The 15,308-nt window shown below is 43.9% G+C and overlaps 1 protein-coding gene and 1 pseudogene across 1 annotated transcript; both read right to left on the bottom strand.

The window, feature by feature from the left end:
* Window positions 1–509: 509 nt before the first annotated feature.
* Window positions 510–1,477, bottom strand: LOC103599823 (annotated as a pseudogene).
* Window positions 1,478–9,493: 8,016 nt separating this feature from the next.
* On the bottom strand, window positions 9,494–12,985 carry ACOT4 (acyl-CoA thioesterase 4). Its single transcript, XM_008584007.1, has 3 exons — window positions 12,467–12,985; window positions 11,221–11,423; window positions 9,494–10,335 (listed from the first exon to the last, which is right to left on the bottom strand). Exons 1-3 carry the CDS (start codon window positions 12,921–12,923, stop codon window positions 9,733–9,735), a joined length of 1,263 nt encoding a protein of 420 aa, XP_008582229.1. The 5' UTR covers window positions 12,924–12,985; the 3' UTR covers window positions 9,494–9,732.
* Window positions 12,986–15,308: the final 2,323 nt, after the last annotated feature.

Here is a 15,308-nt window from a genome sequence, read left to right as displayed (position 1 = left end):
CAAGGCCACGGGTTCGGATCCCATATAGGGATGGCCGGTTGCTCACTGGGTGAGCGTGGTGCTGATGACACCAAGCCAAGGGTTAAGATCCCCTTACCAGTCATCTTTTTAAAAAAAATAATAAATAAAAATAAATAAATAAAACCACAAAGACACTCCCCTTTTATATAAAAAACTAGTACAGATACCTCCACTTTCTAGAAAGTAATTATGTAGACCCTCTCAAAGAAAAATGCATCCCATTCACTAAGGTCAAGGGTTTGGATCCCCATACCAGCCAGTCACCACAAAACAAAACAAACAAAAAAAAACCCCCACAATAAATAAATAATGCATCCTATTGTATGTTTTCATTTAGGTTGCTTGGGAAAAACTGACATATGGACTGATTCTCAAAACATACCATTCCACCACTCTGCATCTTTTGGTTCAAATTATAGACTATGGTCATCAGTATGTGTTCCTGCACTCTTACCTATTTGATAACACACTATAGACTGGTTTATCATTTAATGTTCTATTGGTTCATCCAGCCTTTTCTTCAGGTTGATCAGCAGGTTCAGCAGGCTGTGCCTTTCTCTGTGGTCTTTCTTCAAGACTTGCCAGGAATGAAGACACATCGTCATCATCATCATCATCATCAGCTCTAAGTCTTTACCAAAAATTCCAGTGGAAACATTATTTGTAGTTAGATCCTGGTTTGCAGGAAGTGTCTCTCTTAAGGCACACAAACCATGTTTAACCACTTCATTCAAATTACACTCCATAAACTCAGGCATTTGTCTCTCCAAGTAAGTACAAGCTGATTGACAACAGGCTCCAATGGACATAGCTATACAGTCAAAATAGTTAGCAGAAGGACAGGACTGAAAAATGTGAGGGCCTGTATCATCATGACCAGCAATAAGTAGCCTGACACCATACAGTCTCCAGCTATTTTTGTGTTGGTATCTGGGTCTTGCTTCCAATTAGAAATACAAGAGCAGACACAGGAAGTAGTCTGTGAAATACAAATCTGGAATCCAAAACACTCCTGGCATATAAAATTACATAATAGTCTAGCATCAACAGTAAGACCTGCAATTGAGATAGCAATATGGTTGTCAACACGGAGAATTTTTTTCTGAGCTGAAGGCTCTGATTGTGCCCTTTTTTCCTTGCATGGGTTTTCAATTTCATGCTAACTATGGCTGAGCCGTGATTTGAATATGCAACAGCTTACATTGCATATTCAATTTGGTGAATCCTGCCCTGAGGGCTCCAAACAGTTACATAATGTCATACTGGTTGTAAAATGTAGATTCCGGCATGGGGTTGGCTTTGGCCTCCTGCAAAGCTGCCACTCAAGGTGCACTCCAATTCAGTTTTTGTAATATATTCACAAGATTGTACAACCATCACTACTACCTAATTCTGACAATTTTCATTATCCCCAAAAGAAACACTGCCCATTAGTAGTCACTTCCCATTTCTCCCCCAACTCTCCCTACTCCCAGCTCTAGGCAACCATTAATCTAGTTTCTGTCTCTATAGATTTTATTCTGGATATTTCTTATAAATGAAATCATAAATATGTGGTCTTTTGTGTCTGGCTTCTTTAACTTACCATAATGTCTTCAAGGCTCATCCATGTTACATGATACATGCATGTACCATTACTTCATTTTTTTTTTTTTTTTTTTTTTTTTTTGGTGACTGGCCAGTAGAGGGATCAACCCCTGGACCTTGCTGTTATCAGCACTATGCTCTAATCAACTGAGCTAACAGACCAGTCCATTTACTTTTTTTTTCTTTGCAGCTGGTGGGTATGGAGATCCAAATCCTTGACCTTAGTGTTATAACAGCCCATTCACTCTTCATTGCTGAATAATATTCCATTGTATAGATATATATACACCTCTTAATTATCCAGTCATTGGTTGATGGACATTTGGGTTGTATACACTTCTTGGCTATTATGAAAAATGTTGCTGTGAACATCTGTGCACAAGATTTCTGTGTGGTTGTACAATCTCATTTATCTTGGATTTATAACTAGGACTGGAATTGCTGGGTAACTTTATGTTTAACCTTTGAGGATATGCCAGACTTGCAAAGTGGATACACCATTTTACAATCTTACCAGCAGTGTATGAGGGTTCCAATATCTCCACATCCTCAGCAACACTTGTTATTATCTGTCTTTTTTTTTTTTTTTTTTTTTTTTATAAAGATGACCGGTAAGGGGATCTCAACCCTTGGCTTGGTGTTGTCAGCACCACGCTCAGCCAGTGAGCAAACCGGCCATCCCTATATAGGATCCGAACCCGCGGCCTTGGTGTTATCAGCACCGCACTCTACCGAGTGAGCCACGGGCCGGCCCATGAAGATAATTTTTCCCATTCTATGGATTGTCTTTCCCGTTCTATGGATACCATCAAGAAAGTATCTTTTCCTTGATGGTATCCTTTGAAGCCCCAAATTTTTCATTTTGATAAAGTTCAATTTATTTTTTTGCTTCTGTTTTTGGTATCATATCTAACAAAAACATACTCTATTAATTTTTCTACAATTTGCCTTTTTAGTCAACGATATTTTCCTGAGATTCATCTATTTTATATATTAGGTCAGTGTACTTCATTTATTTCCACTGCCTTATCATATTAAATCTTATGAGTAGTCCACAATTTATTTATCCATTCTACTGTTAATAGACATTTTGATCATTTCCAGTGTTTTGCTAGTACAAACAGTGCTGCTATGAATATTCTTGTTTTTGTTTCTTGATACATATATGGAGTTTCTCTAGAATAAACGTTCTGAAAATGTGATCTACAGACCCCTGAGTAAAGATCAAAAATTATTTTCATAATAAACTAAGATGTTAGTTGCCTCTTCACTGTGTTGACATTTGCATTGATGTTGTAAAAGCAATAATGGGTAAAACTGCTGCCACTTTAGCATGAACAAAGGCAGCCACCAAATTGCACTAGTAGTTGTTGTTCCTTTGTCTTTTTTTTTTTTAAAAGATGACCGGTAAGGGGATCTTAACCCTTGACTTGGTGTTGTCAGCACCTCACTCAGCCAGTGAGTGAACCGGCCATCCCTATATGGGATCCGAACCCGTGGCCTTGGTGTTATCAGCACCACACTCTCCCGAGTGAGCCACAGGCCGGCCCGTTCCTTTGAAGGCTGTCTTTTTTCTGTGGCTGCTGGTAAAATTTCGTCTTTATTTTCACCAGTGTTCCAGTTACCTATTGCTACATAACAATCAACTCTGCAGACAGATCATATTTTCCAAAGACTACTGCAACAATAACTCCCATCCCACGTGTTCTTCGAACCTTGCCATTCCCCTATCAAGAGATAGAATAGCTGGGCCGGCCCGGTGGCGCACTGTATAGGTGCGCTGCTTGGGAAGCGTGGCGGCGCTCCTGCCCGAGAGTTCGGATCCCACATACAGACCGGTTCCTGCTCACTGGCATGGGAGCAGCACCGAGGGTTGCAATCCCGTTGCCGGTCCCCAGGCCGGTACGGGGGCAACACTGAGGGTTGCGATCCGTTGCCGGACACGGAAAAAGACAAAAGACAGAAAAAAAAAAAAAAAGAGAGATAGAATAGCTCTTGCTCATGCCTTTCTTGCAATGTGATACCCTGCATTGCTGAAGTGTTCCCTGGACTTTGGACTTCCCAGCCTCCAAAACCTGCTGGACAATGTTCCTTTAGGGGTTTGTCTTTGGAGGAGATGAAGAGGTTTTCAGTACTCACCCACTGACAAATATGGCTATGTGTGTGATCCCATGAGCCTGATGCATTTTCTTTCTTGCCAGAATAGTGGCTGCTCTGAGGACAGCAGCTGACAGCATTTGGCATATACCTAAGGAGAATTCTTCCCCAAATTGACAGCAACAATTCCAACCATCGCAGGCTTGTTTCCAATTATAATATTTTACCTTCTAAGGTGTCCTTAAGTTGGCTTGTATATACTGTGTTGCAAGTTAACATGATTAACTCCATCTTTGTCCCAGTTGTAAAAACAGCTAAACGCATTTCTGCACTCTGTAGCTCTGTGGTCACAAGCCTGTTCCTTTGTTAGGAAGGAAACCACAGACTGCCAGCTCTTTCCTGTGTAGATGAGAGACAATGTCGCTTTCTAAAGCAGACCCCTCCTCAAGTAACCACATTTCCTGCCCTTATACCCAGGTGTGAGAGACCCTTACTCAAGAAGCTTCTTTACCTAGGTTTAACTCACAACCACTGACCATTTAAACTAAACATATTTTTTGTAGAAAATTTTATGCTCTGCTATAACCTGCATATTTCAGCTTCTGCAAACCAGCTTGCTTGCTCTTGCAGAACATCCTATATGCCAAATAGGACGTTGTTTATGCCTATAAGAACCTTTCCCTAATAAGGCTAGGGGCTGCACTCTATCCAGACTGCATGGGGAGACAGCCTCTGATTGGCAGGAGAAATAAACCTTTCACAACCCTCAAGTATTTTTGTGTGGTGTCCACTTTATTGTGAACTGCACCTCACAACAACTGGTCCTATATAATTCCCTATCTCTAGTTGGGCTTATGGATTTGTGGCTAAAGAATGAAGTACAGAAGAACCAAGACAATGTACATGAAGAATTGTTTTTAATTTTGTAAACAAAAAAACAAATTTATCTTATTACTTGGAGATGGGGCCTAAGTCTGTAGTGGGCATTTAACAATTACTATGTTTCTTATACTGAATTATGTAGACTTGTGTTTGAGAGCTGTGCGTCTGATTTCTTAGAATGCTGTTCATTATTTTTATCTTGTTATGTTGCTTCTGGTGTTCAGCTCTATGATTAAAGATTGTGGGCCGGCCCATGGCTCACTTGGGAGAGTGCAGTGCTGATAACACCAAGGTCCTGGGTTCGGATCCCATATCGGGATGGCCGGTTAGCTCACTGGGTGAGTGTGGTGCTGACAACACCAAGTCAAGGGTTAAGATCCCCTTGCCAGTCATCTTTAAAAAAAAAAAGATTCTTTGGTGGACAGAGGAAAAACAAAAAATAGAGTATATATCCACTTTCCTTGGACCCAAACAGGTCTTTGTGTCTACCTCAACCCAATATAGTACAGTGGAAGTGATGTTATGGGACTTCCAAAGCTACGTCATAAAAATGACATGTATTTCGGGCCAGCCCTGTGGCTCACTTGGGAGAGTGCAGCGCTGGTAGAGCTGAAGCTGCAGGCTTGGATCCTATATAGGGATGGCCGGTACACGCACTGGCTGAGCGTGGTGCAGATGACACCGAGCCAGGGGTTACGATCCCCTTACCAGTCAAAAAAAAAAAAAGACGTATTTCTGCCTTGTTCTCTTGGGATTTTTTTTTTTTTTTTTTTTTTTGGTATGGGTATTCAAACCCTTGACCTTGGTATTACAACACCATGCTCTAACCAACTGAATTAACCAGCCATCCTGGGATGTTCATTCTTGAAATCCAGATACCATGCTGTGAGGAAGCCCAACCAGCCTGTGGAGAAATCATATGCACAGGAATCACAGCCTGCTTTAGGTGACTTATGTTGTGGGATTCTTTCAGTTGTTAATTGTTTTGTGATAAACCATCCCAAAACATAATGACTTAAAATAATAACCATTTATTTTTCTCAAGAGTCAACAAATTGGACAGGACTCAGTGGGAATGGATTACCTCTGTTCCAAGTGGCATTGGCTGGGGACATTTTGACTGAGGGTTGGAATGCCTACAGTTGGCCTCTCCATGTCTAAGTGGCAGATGGAAGTTGGAAAGGCCACAAAAAGACTGTTAGTGAAATTCTAAGGGCCACAAGGAGACTATTATTGAAGGCTTAAAGGAGAGCAAGAAAAACATATTGGAAGCTGAAGCAACACTGACATGTGTAATAATATGAAAAATAGAAAATATACCTAATTAACTCAATCAACTAGCCAAGGTGATTTCCCAGCAGAATACTGAAAGTAACCTGGCTTCTTTTTCTGCCTATGATGAAATGCAGAGGAAGAGATAAGCTAAAGAATGAACTGTTAAATATGAAGGAACCAGGATTTGCCAAGTTTGACAATAACAGTGTTTCTCATTCCCATCCTCTCCAGATGGCAAATGATTCTCTAATTAAGAAGGGACTTCAGGGCCGGCCCGGTGGCGCACTGGAGAGTGCGCCGCTTGGGAGCGCAGCAGCGCTCCCGCCTAGGGTTCGGATCCCATGTGGAGACCGGTTCCCACTCACTGGCTGAGCGCGGTGCGGGCGCAACACCGAGGGTTGCGGTCCCGTTGCCGGTCCCCGGTACGGGCGCGACACCGAGGGTTGCGGTCCCATTGCCGGTCCCCGGTACGGGCGCGACACCGAGGGTTGCGGTCCCATTGCCGGTCCCCGGTACGGGCGCGACACCGAGGGTTGCGGTCCCATTGCCGGTCCCCGGTACGGGCGCGACACCGAGGGTTGCGGTCCCATTGCCGGTCCCCGGTACGGGCGCGACACCGAGGGTTGCGGTCCCATTGCCGGTCCCCGGTACGGGCGCGACACCGAGGGTTGCGGTCCCATTGCCGGTCCCCGGTACGGGCGCGACACCGAGGGTTGCGATCCCATTACTGGTCAGTAAAAAAGACAAAAAAAAAAAGGAAAAAGAAGGGACTTCAGACCAAAGTCAACTCCAGGATAGGACAGTAAGATCCTTTGTAAAGACCTTAGAAAGATTCAGAGCAGTATTTCTTAGAACGTTTCAGACTGATCTGAAAAAAGGCCATCTAAAAAATTTAAGTATGTGCCTAACTGAACCTATTAAATAACAGGGCTTCTGGGAATCTTAAGGGTGTTGTCCTGCAGCATCACCACAGGGAGCCCAAGGTAGAGTTCTTATTTCAAACAGATTCATAGTGATGTATTTTGCCTAATGGAATAAACCCCACTAGGATGTTTACAAAACCCCCCCAGTTTTTTTTTTTTTCTTTTGGCGGCTGGCCAGTAAGCGGAACCGAACCCTTGAACTTGGTGTTATAAGGCCATGCTCTGAGCAATTGAGCTAACTGGCCGGCCCCTGACAAAGTTTTTTGGTTTTTGTGTTTTCTGCAGCTGGCTAGTAGAGGGAGCTGAACTGGTGACCTTAGTGTTATACGGCTGCCTCTAACCAAGTTAACTGGCCAGCCATTCCCACAAAGTTTTTAAGAGAACTTTTCTGATGGAAGCACTAGGAGCTCAAATTAAAAGGAAGAGAGTACATAATAAAAAGACAACTTACACAAAGTAAATGGAGTGCTAATGAAGGAATTGGCAACATGTTCTCAGGTGGATTTCAGAATTGCTAAGGGCCAATGACAGTTGTGCGCTTCCCATTTTCCCATTTTTGAACAGGAATGTCCGTAAGAGCTATCTTATACCTCTCCCACCATTGTATTATGGATGTGTCTATGAGGATAGTTTATTTCACAGGTGTTCAGATTGAGAAGAATGATACTCAAGATATAACTAAGGAACTGTTCTGAGGAGACTCATCTGTACCTGGACCTGATACAGATGACGAGGTCTTAGACCCTGAAACTGAGCATGATGCTATAATGGAATCAGACTTTAAGATGGGCCTTAGAGTAAGGATGAGTATATTTTACCTGAGGGAATAATATGAATCATTGCGGCCAGAAGACAGATTGTATTTTCTAAAGATGGCTACAATATTTCCCATTCCACATGCTCTTCTAGAACCTTGCCACTCTTTTTTCAAGAAGAGAGCTCTATGTTCTTCTTGTACTTGGGTGAGCCTTTGTGACTGCTTTGACCAACAGAGTATGGCAAGAGTGATGCTTCCAACATGAGGTCAAAAGAACGCCATGCAAGTCTGCCTTACTCTCTTGGGATGCTCCCTCTTGGTACTCAGCCCACGTAACAGTAAAAAGGCCCTGGTGGAGAGAAACTGAGAGCCCCCTAACCCACAGCCCTGCCTGAGTTCCCAGTTGACATCCAGCACCAACCTCCCTGCCTTGAAAGTAGATCCTCCAACCCCCAGTCAAAATGTCCCCAGCCAGTGCCACTTGGAACAGAGGTAATCCATTCCCACTGAGTCCTGTTCAATTTTCTGACTCTTGAGAAAAATAAATGGTTATTATTTTAAGTCATTACGTTTTGGGGTAGTTTATCACAAAACAATTAACAACTGAAACAATCCCAAAACATAAGCCACATAAAACAAGAACAGTCATTTATTTGTTCACAATTCTACAATTTGGACAGGGCTTGACAGGAACAACTCTTCTCTGCTCTAGGATGCCTGAAGCCTTTACTGGGAAGATTCAAATGGCTGGGGGCCAGAATCATTTGGAGATTTTTTCACTAATACATCTAGCACCTGGGCTGAGATAACTCAAAGGCTGACCTCACTTCAGGTCACAGGAGTGCTTACAATTGGCCTCTCCCTGTGTTTTGGGCTTCCTCACAGCATCACAGCCTAAAAGTAGTCAAACTTCTTACATGGTAGCTCAAGTTCCAAAAGCAGGTGTTCCCAGCAAACAAGGTAGAATCTTCATGTCCTTTTTTGACCTAGCCTCAGAAGTCACATGGCATTATTTCTGTTCTACTTTACTGACTGAAGCAGTCACAAGTCCATCCAGACTTGAAGGGAGGCAACATAGGTCTCCCACCTCTTGGTGGGAGAAATGTCAAAGAATGTACAGCTATGTTTTAAAACTGCCATAAATGGTTTTACTGTGATGTGTTAAATATAGTTTCTTTTGTATTTACCCTGCCTGGGGTTTATATTGCTTCTTGAATTTCTGGCTTGATGTCATTGACATCAGTTTTGAAAAATTTTCAGATAGTCTCTCTTCAAATACACTCACACAACACTGTGTAGCCCTGATGTCAAGAAAAGTGAGGAATGGGCCGGCCCGGTGGCGCACTGCTACAGTGCGCCGCTTGGGAAGCGCGGCAGCGCTCCCGCCGAGGGTTCGGATCCCACATACAGACCGGTTCCCGCTCACTGGCTGAGCGAGGTGCGGGGGCAACACCGAGGGTTGCGATCCCGTTGCCGGTCCCAGTCCGGTACGGGCGCGACACTGAGGGTTGCGATCCGTTGCCGGTCACGAAAAAAGACAAAAAGGAAAAAAATAAAATAAAATAAAATAAACAAAAAGAAAAGTGAGGAATGATTCCTCTATGATTATCACATTATCATTTTCCAGGGTCTATTCTTAGCGCCCAGGAAGTAAGAGGGAAAACAGATTATAGTCATTCCCCCTTGGGACAGAGTTTAGACTTAACTATTCTAGAGACAGATGCTCCCAACTCCTTTCAAAGAATTCTTCTCTGACCTCCATAATGAAAAGGTCAGCTGCCTTTCTTTATATCAACACCCCTTTGTATGCTTTTGGCCAAAGAAATTCTACCCTGCTACCAGTAGTTGAACAGCAAACACTGGATGACCATTTTCTCGGAGTGATGGAAAAAGTCACCTAGCTTTAAAGCTCCATCTATGGCTCAAACCATTAACTAAAAAAACCTACAAATTTTAGCAGTGGGGATGCTTTTTATTTTTGTGTGTTGTATACCTCTGAATTGTCCACAACAAGCATGTGTTACATTAGTAAAATTAATGTCAAATAAAAATTCAATAAAGTTCCCTAAAATTCAGCATTAATGGCAAAGACATAAATTTAATGTTATCCAGGGGACAACTGATTCACATAGGGTTAGTGAAAACTGGAATCTGATCTTGAATCTTTCCTGTCCATAATAGACAAATATATTACAAATTGGAAGAAGCTCTCTTTATATTTCCCAGGTGTTCGCAGAAGAAGGATAGAATTTGCTTCCAAGCATCTATCTGGGCCTTAGAATGAGCCCTGGGCTCCCCACCCCAGATCACAGGTTTGTTCACTACTTGGTGCAGGGAAGCTGGGCACATGGGGAAGTAAGGAGGTTCAATGTAATGCCCAGTCCCAGGGTAAGAGATGATCTGGGGTTTTTTCTTTCCATGGGCCTGTAACCGTTCAGAGGCTATTTGGGCATATAACTCACTTTTCCAGTTACGGTCATCCTGACCAACAATGAAGAGGATGGGCCCCTGGGCCTTCTCTAATGGAATCATGCTGGGGTTCTCATACCCTCCTATAATATCATTCCGCATATCCACAATATCCAGGATGCCTGAGAAAGCTACTTTGATTCTCCTCAGGTCGTGGCCCAATGGTAGTATGCTAGTCTGCTTATAGTGTATGGCATGGTTTCCACTGAACCCAGATCCATTGATGGAAACTGTGGCTGAGACATTCTTCAAGAATGAGGCCATTGAGAGACAAATATCTGCCCCTAGAGAAATGCCCAGAAGCCCAATGCCTGGGCCCTTAACCTGGAAGAAAAGAAGAAAGAAGAGTCAAGAATTTACCCAATACAAAAATGTTTTTCTAAAATACAACTAGAGATGCTGCTATATTTAATCTGTAAATTGTCCATAAGAGAATCAACCTCAGCTGACAGGGAAGTTTCTTCCCATGTATTGAATATCTGATTGAACACATGGCAAACAAATCTTTAACTGGCAAATTTGGAAACTGGTTATGAAAATCTCAGAGAATCAACTACTAGAGAATGCTGAGTCACAGAGCCTGTCGAGTTCAGGGCCTCATTCAGGTAGGCCTGATCCAAGTCTGAATGTTCAGAACTGTGCAGAACCAAGTTCTGTTCCAAGATGTGAATCATTCATCAGACCCCATCTGTATATATTGGGAAATGATTATCTTTACAGAAACAAAGCAAGATTTCAAAGTCCAATTAAGTAGTTCTTAGCTTCTGAAAGGGGTGGGCAAGTTCTGAACAAAATCTGAGAACATACTCTGATATCAGAAAACTAAAGATTAAAAAACAAGCATGCAAAGATAATAAATTAGAAGCTCAATTTGCACTACACAAGGAATCTTAAATATTAAATAAAATCTCTTGTGGATTTTATGATTAATCTATAACATGAACCCATATGACAGAGAAAGTGGAAATAAAAGGCACATGAAACCAAAGAAGAACGGTGGAAACCATTCAGTTCTGGTAGGGGAGAGGGGTGTTGTGACACTCATGGGTGGGGGAGAGAAAATAAATAAATAAGTAAACAAAGCCAAGGAAGTCTCCAAAAGAAATCCCCTCTGTGAAAAACACCAGCATCACTGCAGCTGGTACAGGTGACACCCCCCCATGGAGATATTTCTAGAGATATTGATTAAATAAAAGACATGAGAAGAACCTGGGGGTGTTGAAGCATGTAGCTCAGGGCTTCTTCAAAGTAGTCCAGGTGTAAGCTGCTCAATTCCTTGGGGAGATCTTCAAAGTCATAATAAGCTAGAGCCAACGTGGCAAAGCCATGGCCAGCTAAAAGGCTGGCTCGATATTCCAGCAAGCCTCCTCCCAAACCAAAGATGTCAATGATCCCTGGGAAAGGTCCAGGTCCTAGAGGAGGGAATATTATAAAGGGAAAGCATTATATAATTTAAAGAATTTGCTTCCCTTTTAGATACCTTTATAAATTATTTAGTGGGTTCCTATGAATCAAAGAAAAGAACAGATACCTGAGTCACTACTAAAAAGAGATACAAGCTCCTTGGGGGCAGAAAAATCTAAAACACAGAGTACATTCCCACTGATGATTTAATCCTCCATATGATTCTATGGTAAATTATCTGCAAGGCTCTAAGAATCTTTAGCTGTAAGGGAGAGAAAGTCTTTCAGTAATGAATACACCAAGGAAGGAGGAATTTCACGTTTTACAGTGTTGATTCGCAAGGCTCTAAGAATCTTTAGCTGTAAGGGAGAGAAACAAAGTCTTTCAGTAATGAATACACCAAGGAAGGAGGAATTTCACGTTTTACAGTGTTGATTCTGAGTACTTTTTTGGAGTCTAGACATTGAATAAAGAATCTGGAATAAATCTTTATGTCCTGTGGCATCAACCCTCAGGTTTTTTGTTACTGATATTTCAGATGCCTATTTAAAGAGAGAGGAAAGGAAGAGAAATACCCAGAGATAGCTTTAGGTGAGGGAGGCAGTGAAATCTAATGTGTGATCAGTGGTAGCACGGGTCATGAAGAAGTGGAGAAAGGGCCCAGTGTGCTCAGGACACTAGACAAGGGCGACATGGCAATAACCTCCTTGACGTTTTGCCAAAGACCAGTTGGATTGATGCCTGCAGGGATCTACAACGTAGTGATTAACAGTAAAATGGACAATGTACCTACCGACCCCGAACCTGTTTTTTCATCTGCAGAACAGTACCCACCTCACTGTAATATTATAGAGATTAAATGACATAAAGCAAATAAAAGGCACAGCACAGAGCCTAACATATCAAAGTCCTCCATTTTGGTTGAGCGGCCACTGACATAATCAATGCCAGCTGCTTTGACCATGCTCCAGAGCCAAACCCCACTACAGCAGCCCCTGAAACCCCCGGCAGCCCAGGCCATACGCTCACACCCTGCAGCGCCAGTACTCACCTGGCGGCAGGAAGAGCGAGCCGCGCACCCGGCCCGCGCGCACCGGCTCCCGCCGCACCCCAGGCCGCAGGAAGTGGCTCTCGTGCACCGCCCGGCCCAGGAGCCGCCCGGCCTCGGGCTCGTGGCCGTCCAGCACCTCCAGCTCCACGACGAACGGCGTCCGCACGTCCCGCTTCAGAAAGCGCCAAAAAGGCTTGTCGGGCTCCAGGGCCCAGAACAGCCCCATGGGCTCGAGCCCCGCGAAGCTGCCGCCCAGCGCGGGCGCGCGCGCCAGGTCCAGCTCGCCGCCGGCGTCCGCGCGGTAGCGCGCGTGGGCCCGGAAGAGCGCGCCCTTCTCGTCGCGCAGGGACGCGCGCAGCGTAACCGGCTGCTCGGGGGCCAGGCCGCGCACGGTGATGCGCACCGGCTCGTCCCAGCAGCTGCGGCCCGGGGGCTCTAGGCTCACGGTCGCTGCCATCTCTGACTCGGGGCGGGGAAGCCCGAGGCCGAGGCCCGTCCGAGCTCTTGGCGAGCGCGTCCTGACGGGAGAGAGACTGACGGGGTCTGGCGTCCCCTGGCGCCCGGAGCAGTGGGTGGCTGAGCCGCCTCAGGAGGCGTCTGGGCGGACTCGCCTGAGGTAAAAGGAACCAGGCTCCTCCCGGCCGGGGCGCTCAGGGACTTCCACAGGTCTGGATGTGGCTCCAGACCCGCCCCAGGACGCTTGTCTACCTCACGCCATCCTCACCTGTTGCAGTGAAAGTTCTTGGATAGTAGATTGGTGGCGAAACCAGAGGTGAATGAGATCGAGCCGAATTCCGGCCCCTCCGTGGGTTCCATGGCAACTTTTTTTTTTTTTTTTAAAGCTTTTAATAAATTATAACTTATCGAGGAAGGGCTCGCTGCCCGATGTGCACAGAATCAGCACAATGGCACTGTTTATTGTGAGAAGAAACGGTTTTATTTTCGAGGTCGGCAGGTAAGGCAAGGCTCCCAAATCTGTCTTCCGAACCAGGGATAGAAAGCGGTTTTTAATTTTTATTATTTTGGGTTTTGGCAGCTAGCCGGGTATGGGGGTTCAAACCCTGAACCTTGGTGTTAGAAGCACCTCGTTTTAACCAACTGAGCCGACCGGCCAGCCCTAAACCTCTCTCTTGATAGGGTTAATTATTCAATACACAATTGGGAATTTTTAAACTTTCTTTTCACCTCTCTGTGGAACCTTTCAATCTGAAGCCTAAAGTCTGCACATATTCAGCCTCATCCCTTGTGACCACGTACATCCTGAGTGCAGAATGACTTAGAAGCTGAGGAGGGCGACCTCTATACTGTGGCTGTGTTTCCGCTTATCCTGAGTTCTTAAAGCTAAGTGAGGAGCTGGCGAGTTTGCTCGGTTGATTAGAGCGTGGTGTTGATAACACCAAGAACCGCTAAAAAAAAAACACACACACACACAAAAAAAACAACTTAGTGAACTTGATAAGTGAAGCCTAGTGTGTCTCCTATATTTGTTAATCCAAAGCCTAGACCATTGCTACTAGCAGAACAGAACATGCATTGCAATCTTCCATGCCTGAATTTTTTTCATACATCTCCAATCTCTTAATCTTTTAGAAAAATTCTGAGAGATTATCTTAACTCTTACTTCGAAATTCCTAATTTGGCTATTAGCCATGTCAGTTTTGTTTTTCAGCTTATCTGCTGAATTGTTTAGGTGGGTAATCATTTATAATTTCCAATCTTTTCCCGTTGATTGCTTTTTTTTTTTTTTTTTGGTGGCTAGCATTAAGTAAGGGGATCCAAACCCTGGACCTTGGTGTTATAACATCATGCTCTAACCAACTTATCTGCTTTTTAATTGAAACCTTTCTTGTTTTCAAGATACAGTATTCTCAAACATCAAATCTGAGCATGCCAATGAGAATTTCTTCTATATTGTCTTTGGTCCCCTGGATTATCTGTGTTTACTGTTGGGTCAGTGGTTTTTTTGCTCAATGTGGTCTTTGTGATTCATGCTGTTAGATAAAAATTGTAGGAGGCCATTGTTTTGGGTTAAGTTCCTGCACTAGGTCCTGTCGAGCTGGATCACAGACCCCTCAGCCCCGTCCTGTGCAGGTCCTGAATCAGGTAAGCAAAAAAAAACCGAGCAGCCCCTGGCAAAGTGGACATGCTCTATTTTTAGACGCGAGCTCCATGGACCAGTGGTTCAGAGCTGCTGCTTTCCATACAGAAAGGTTTACAAAAGCGGCAACAAGCCAAAGGGTACAGGGGCGCACATGCACAGTAACTCTGCTCCTACATAACTTGTTTACAAAGTGTGTTCTGAATCATACCCTGCTGGGTGTGAGGCAGAGGGCCTGAGTACACTGATTCCCCTTTCCTCACAGGTCCCAAGAAGAAATTAAGCACAAAGCAGTATTTCGGTGCAAGATGAAAATTCTCCCTCAGTTTATCTTCAAAACTGAATATCAAGTGGGGATGGAAGACCCTGTGAAAACAAGTCAGGTGAAATAAGGTGTGTTCCTGGCAGAAATTTTGTTGATATCCGAATAGTAACAAGTACTGAAATAGAGGAAAAACAACTGGATGTTGTGGAAAAGGGGAGGAAGGAAAGAAGTCTGTGTCAAAACAGATTCTCTGGGCCAGCCCCATGGCTCACTCAGGAGAGTGTGGCGCTGGTAGCGCTGAGGCTGAGGGTTCGGATCCTATATGGGGATGGCCGGTGCCCTCACTGGCTGAGCGTGGTGCAGACAACACCAAGCCAAGGGTTACGATCCCCTTACCGGTCATCTTTAAAAAAAAAAAAAAAAAAAAAAAAAATTTTTTTTTTAAAGGGGGGAAAAAAAAATTTTTTTTTTTTTTTTTT

Source organism: Galeopterus variegatus, unplaced genomic scaffold, assembly GCF_000696425.1.
Source record: "Galeopterus variegatus unplaced genomic scaffold, G_variegatus-3.0.2 Scaffold101, whole genome shotgun sequence".
Classification (NCBI taxonomy): Eukaryota; Metazoa; Chordata; class Mammalia; order Dermoptera; family Cynocephalidae; genus Galeopterus; species Galeopterus variegatus.
This window is presented reverse-complemented; position numbering and strand designations above follow the sequence as displayed.

What these genes read in the sequence shown, in the direction of transcription:
- ACOT4 (XM_008584007.1), bottom strand. Translation starts at nt 12,923, where the DNA reads ATGGCAGCGACCGTGAGCCTAGAGCCCCCGGGCCGCAGCTGCTGGGAC. An exon ending in CTCGCTCTTCCTGCCGCCAG is followed by an intron (nt 11,424 to 12,466) that starts GTGAGTACTGGC and finishes TCCCTCCTCTAG; the next exon opens with GACCTGGACCTTTCCCAGGG. An exon ending in ACATGCTTCAACACCCCCAG is followed by an intron (nt 10,336 to 11,220) that starts GTTCTTCTCATG and finishes CTTTTCTTCCAG; the next exon opens with GTTAAGGGCCCAGGCATTGG.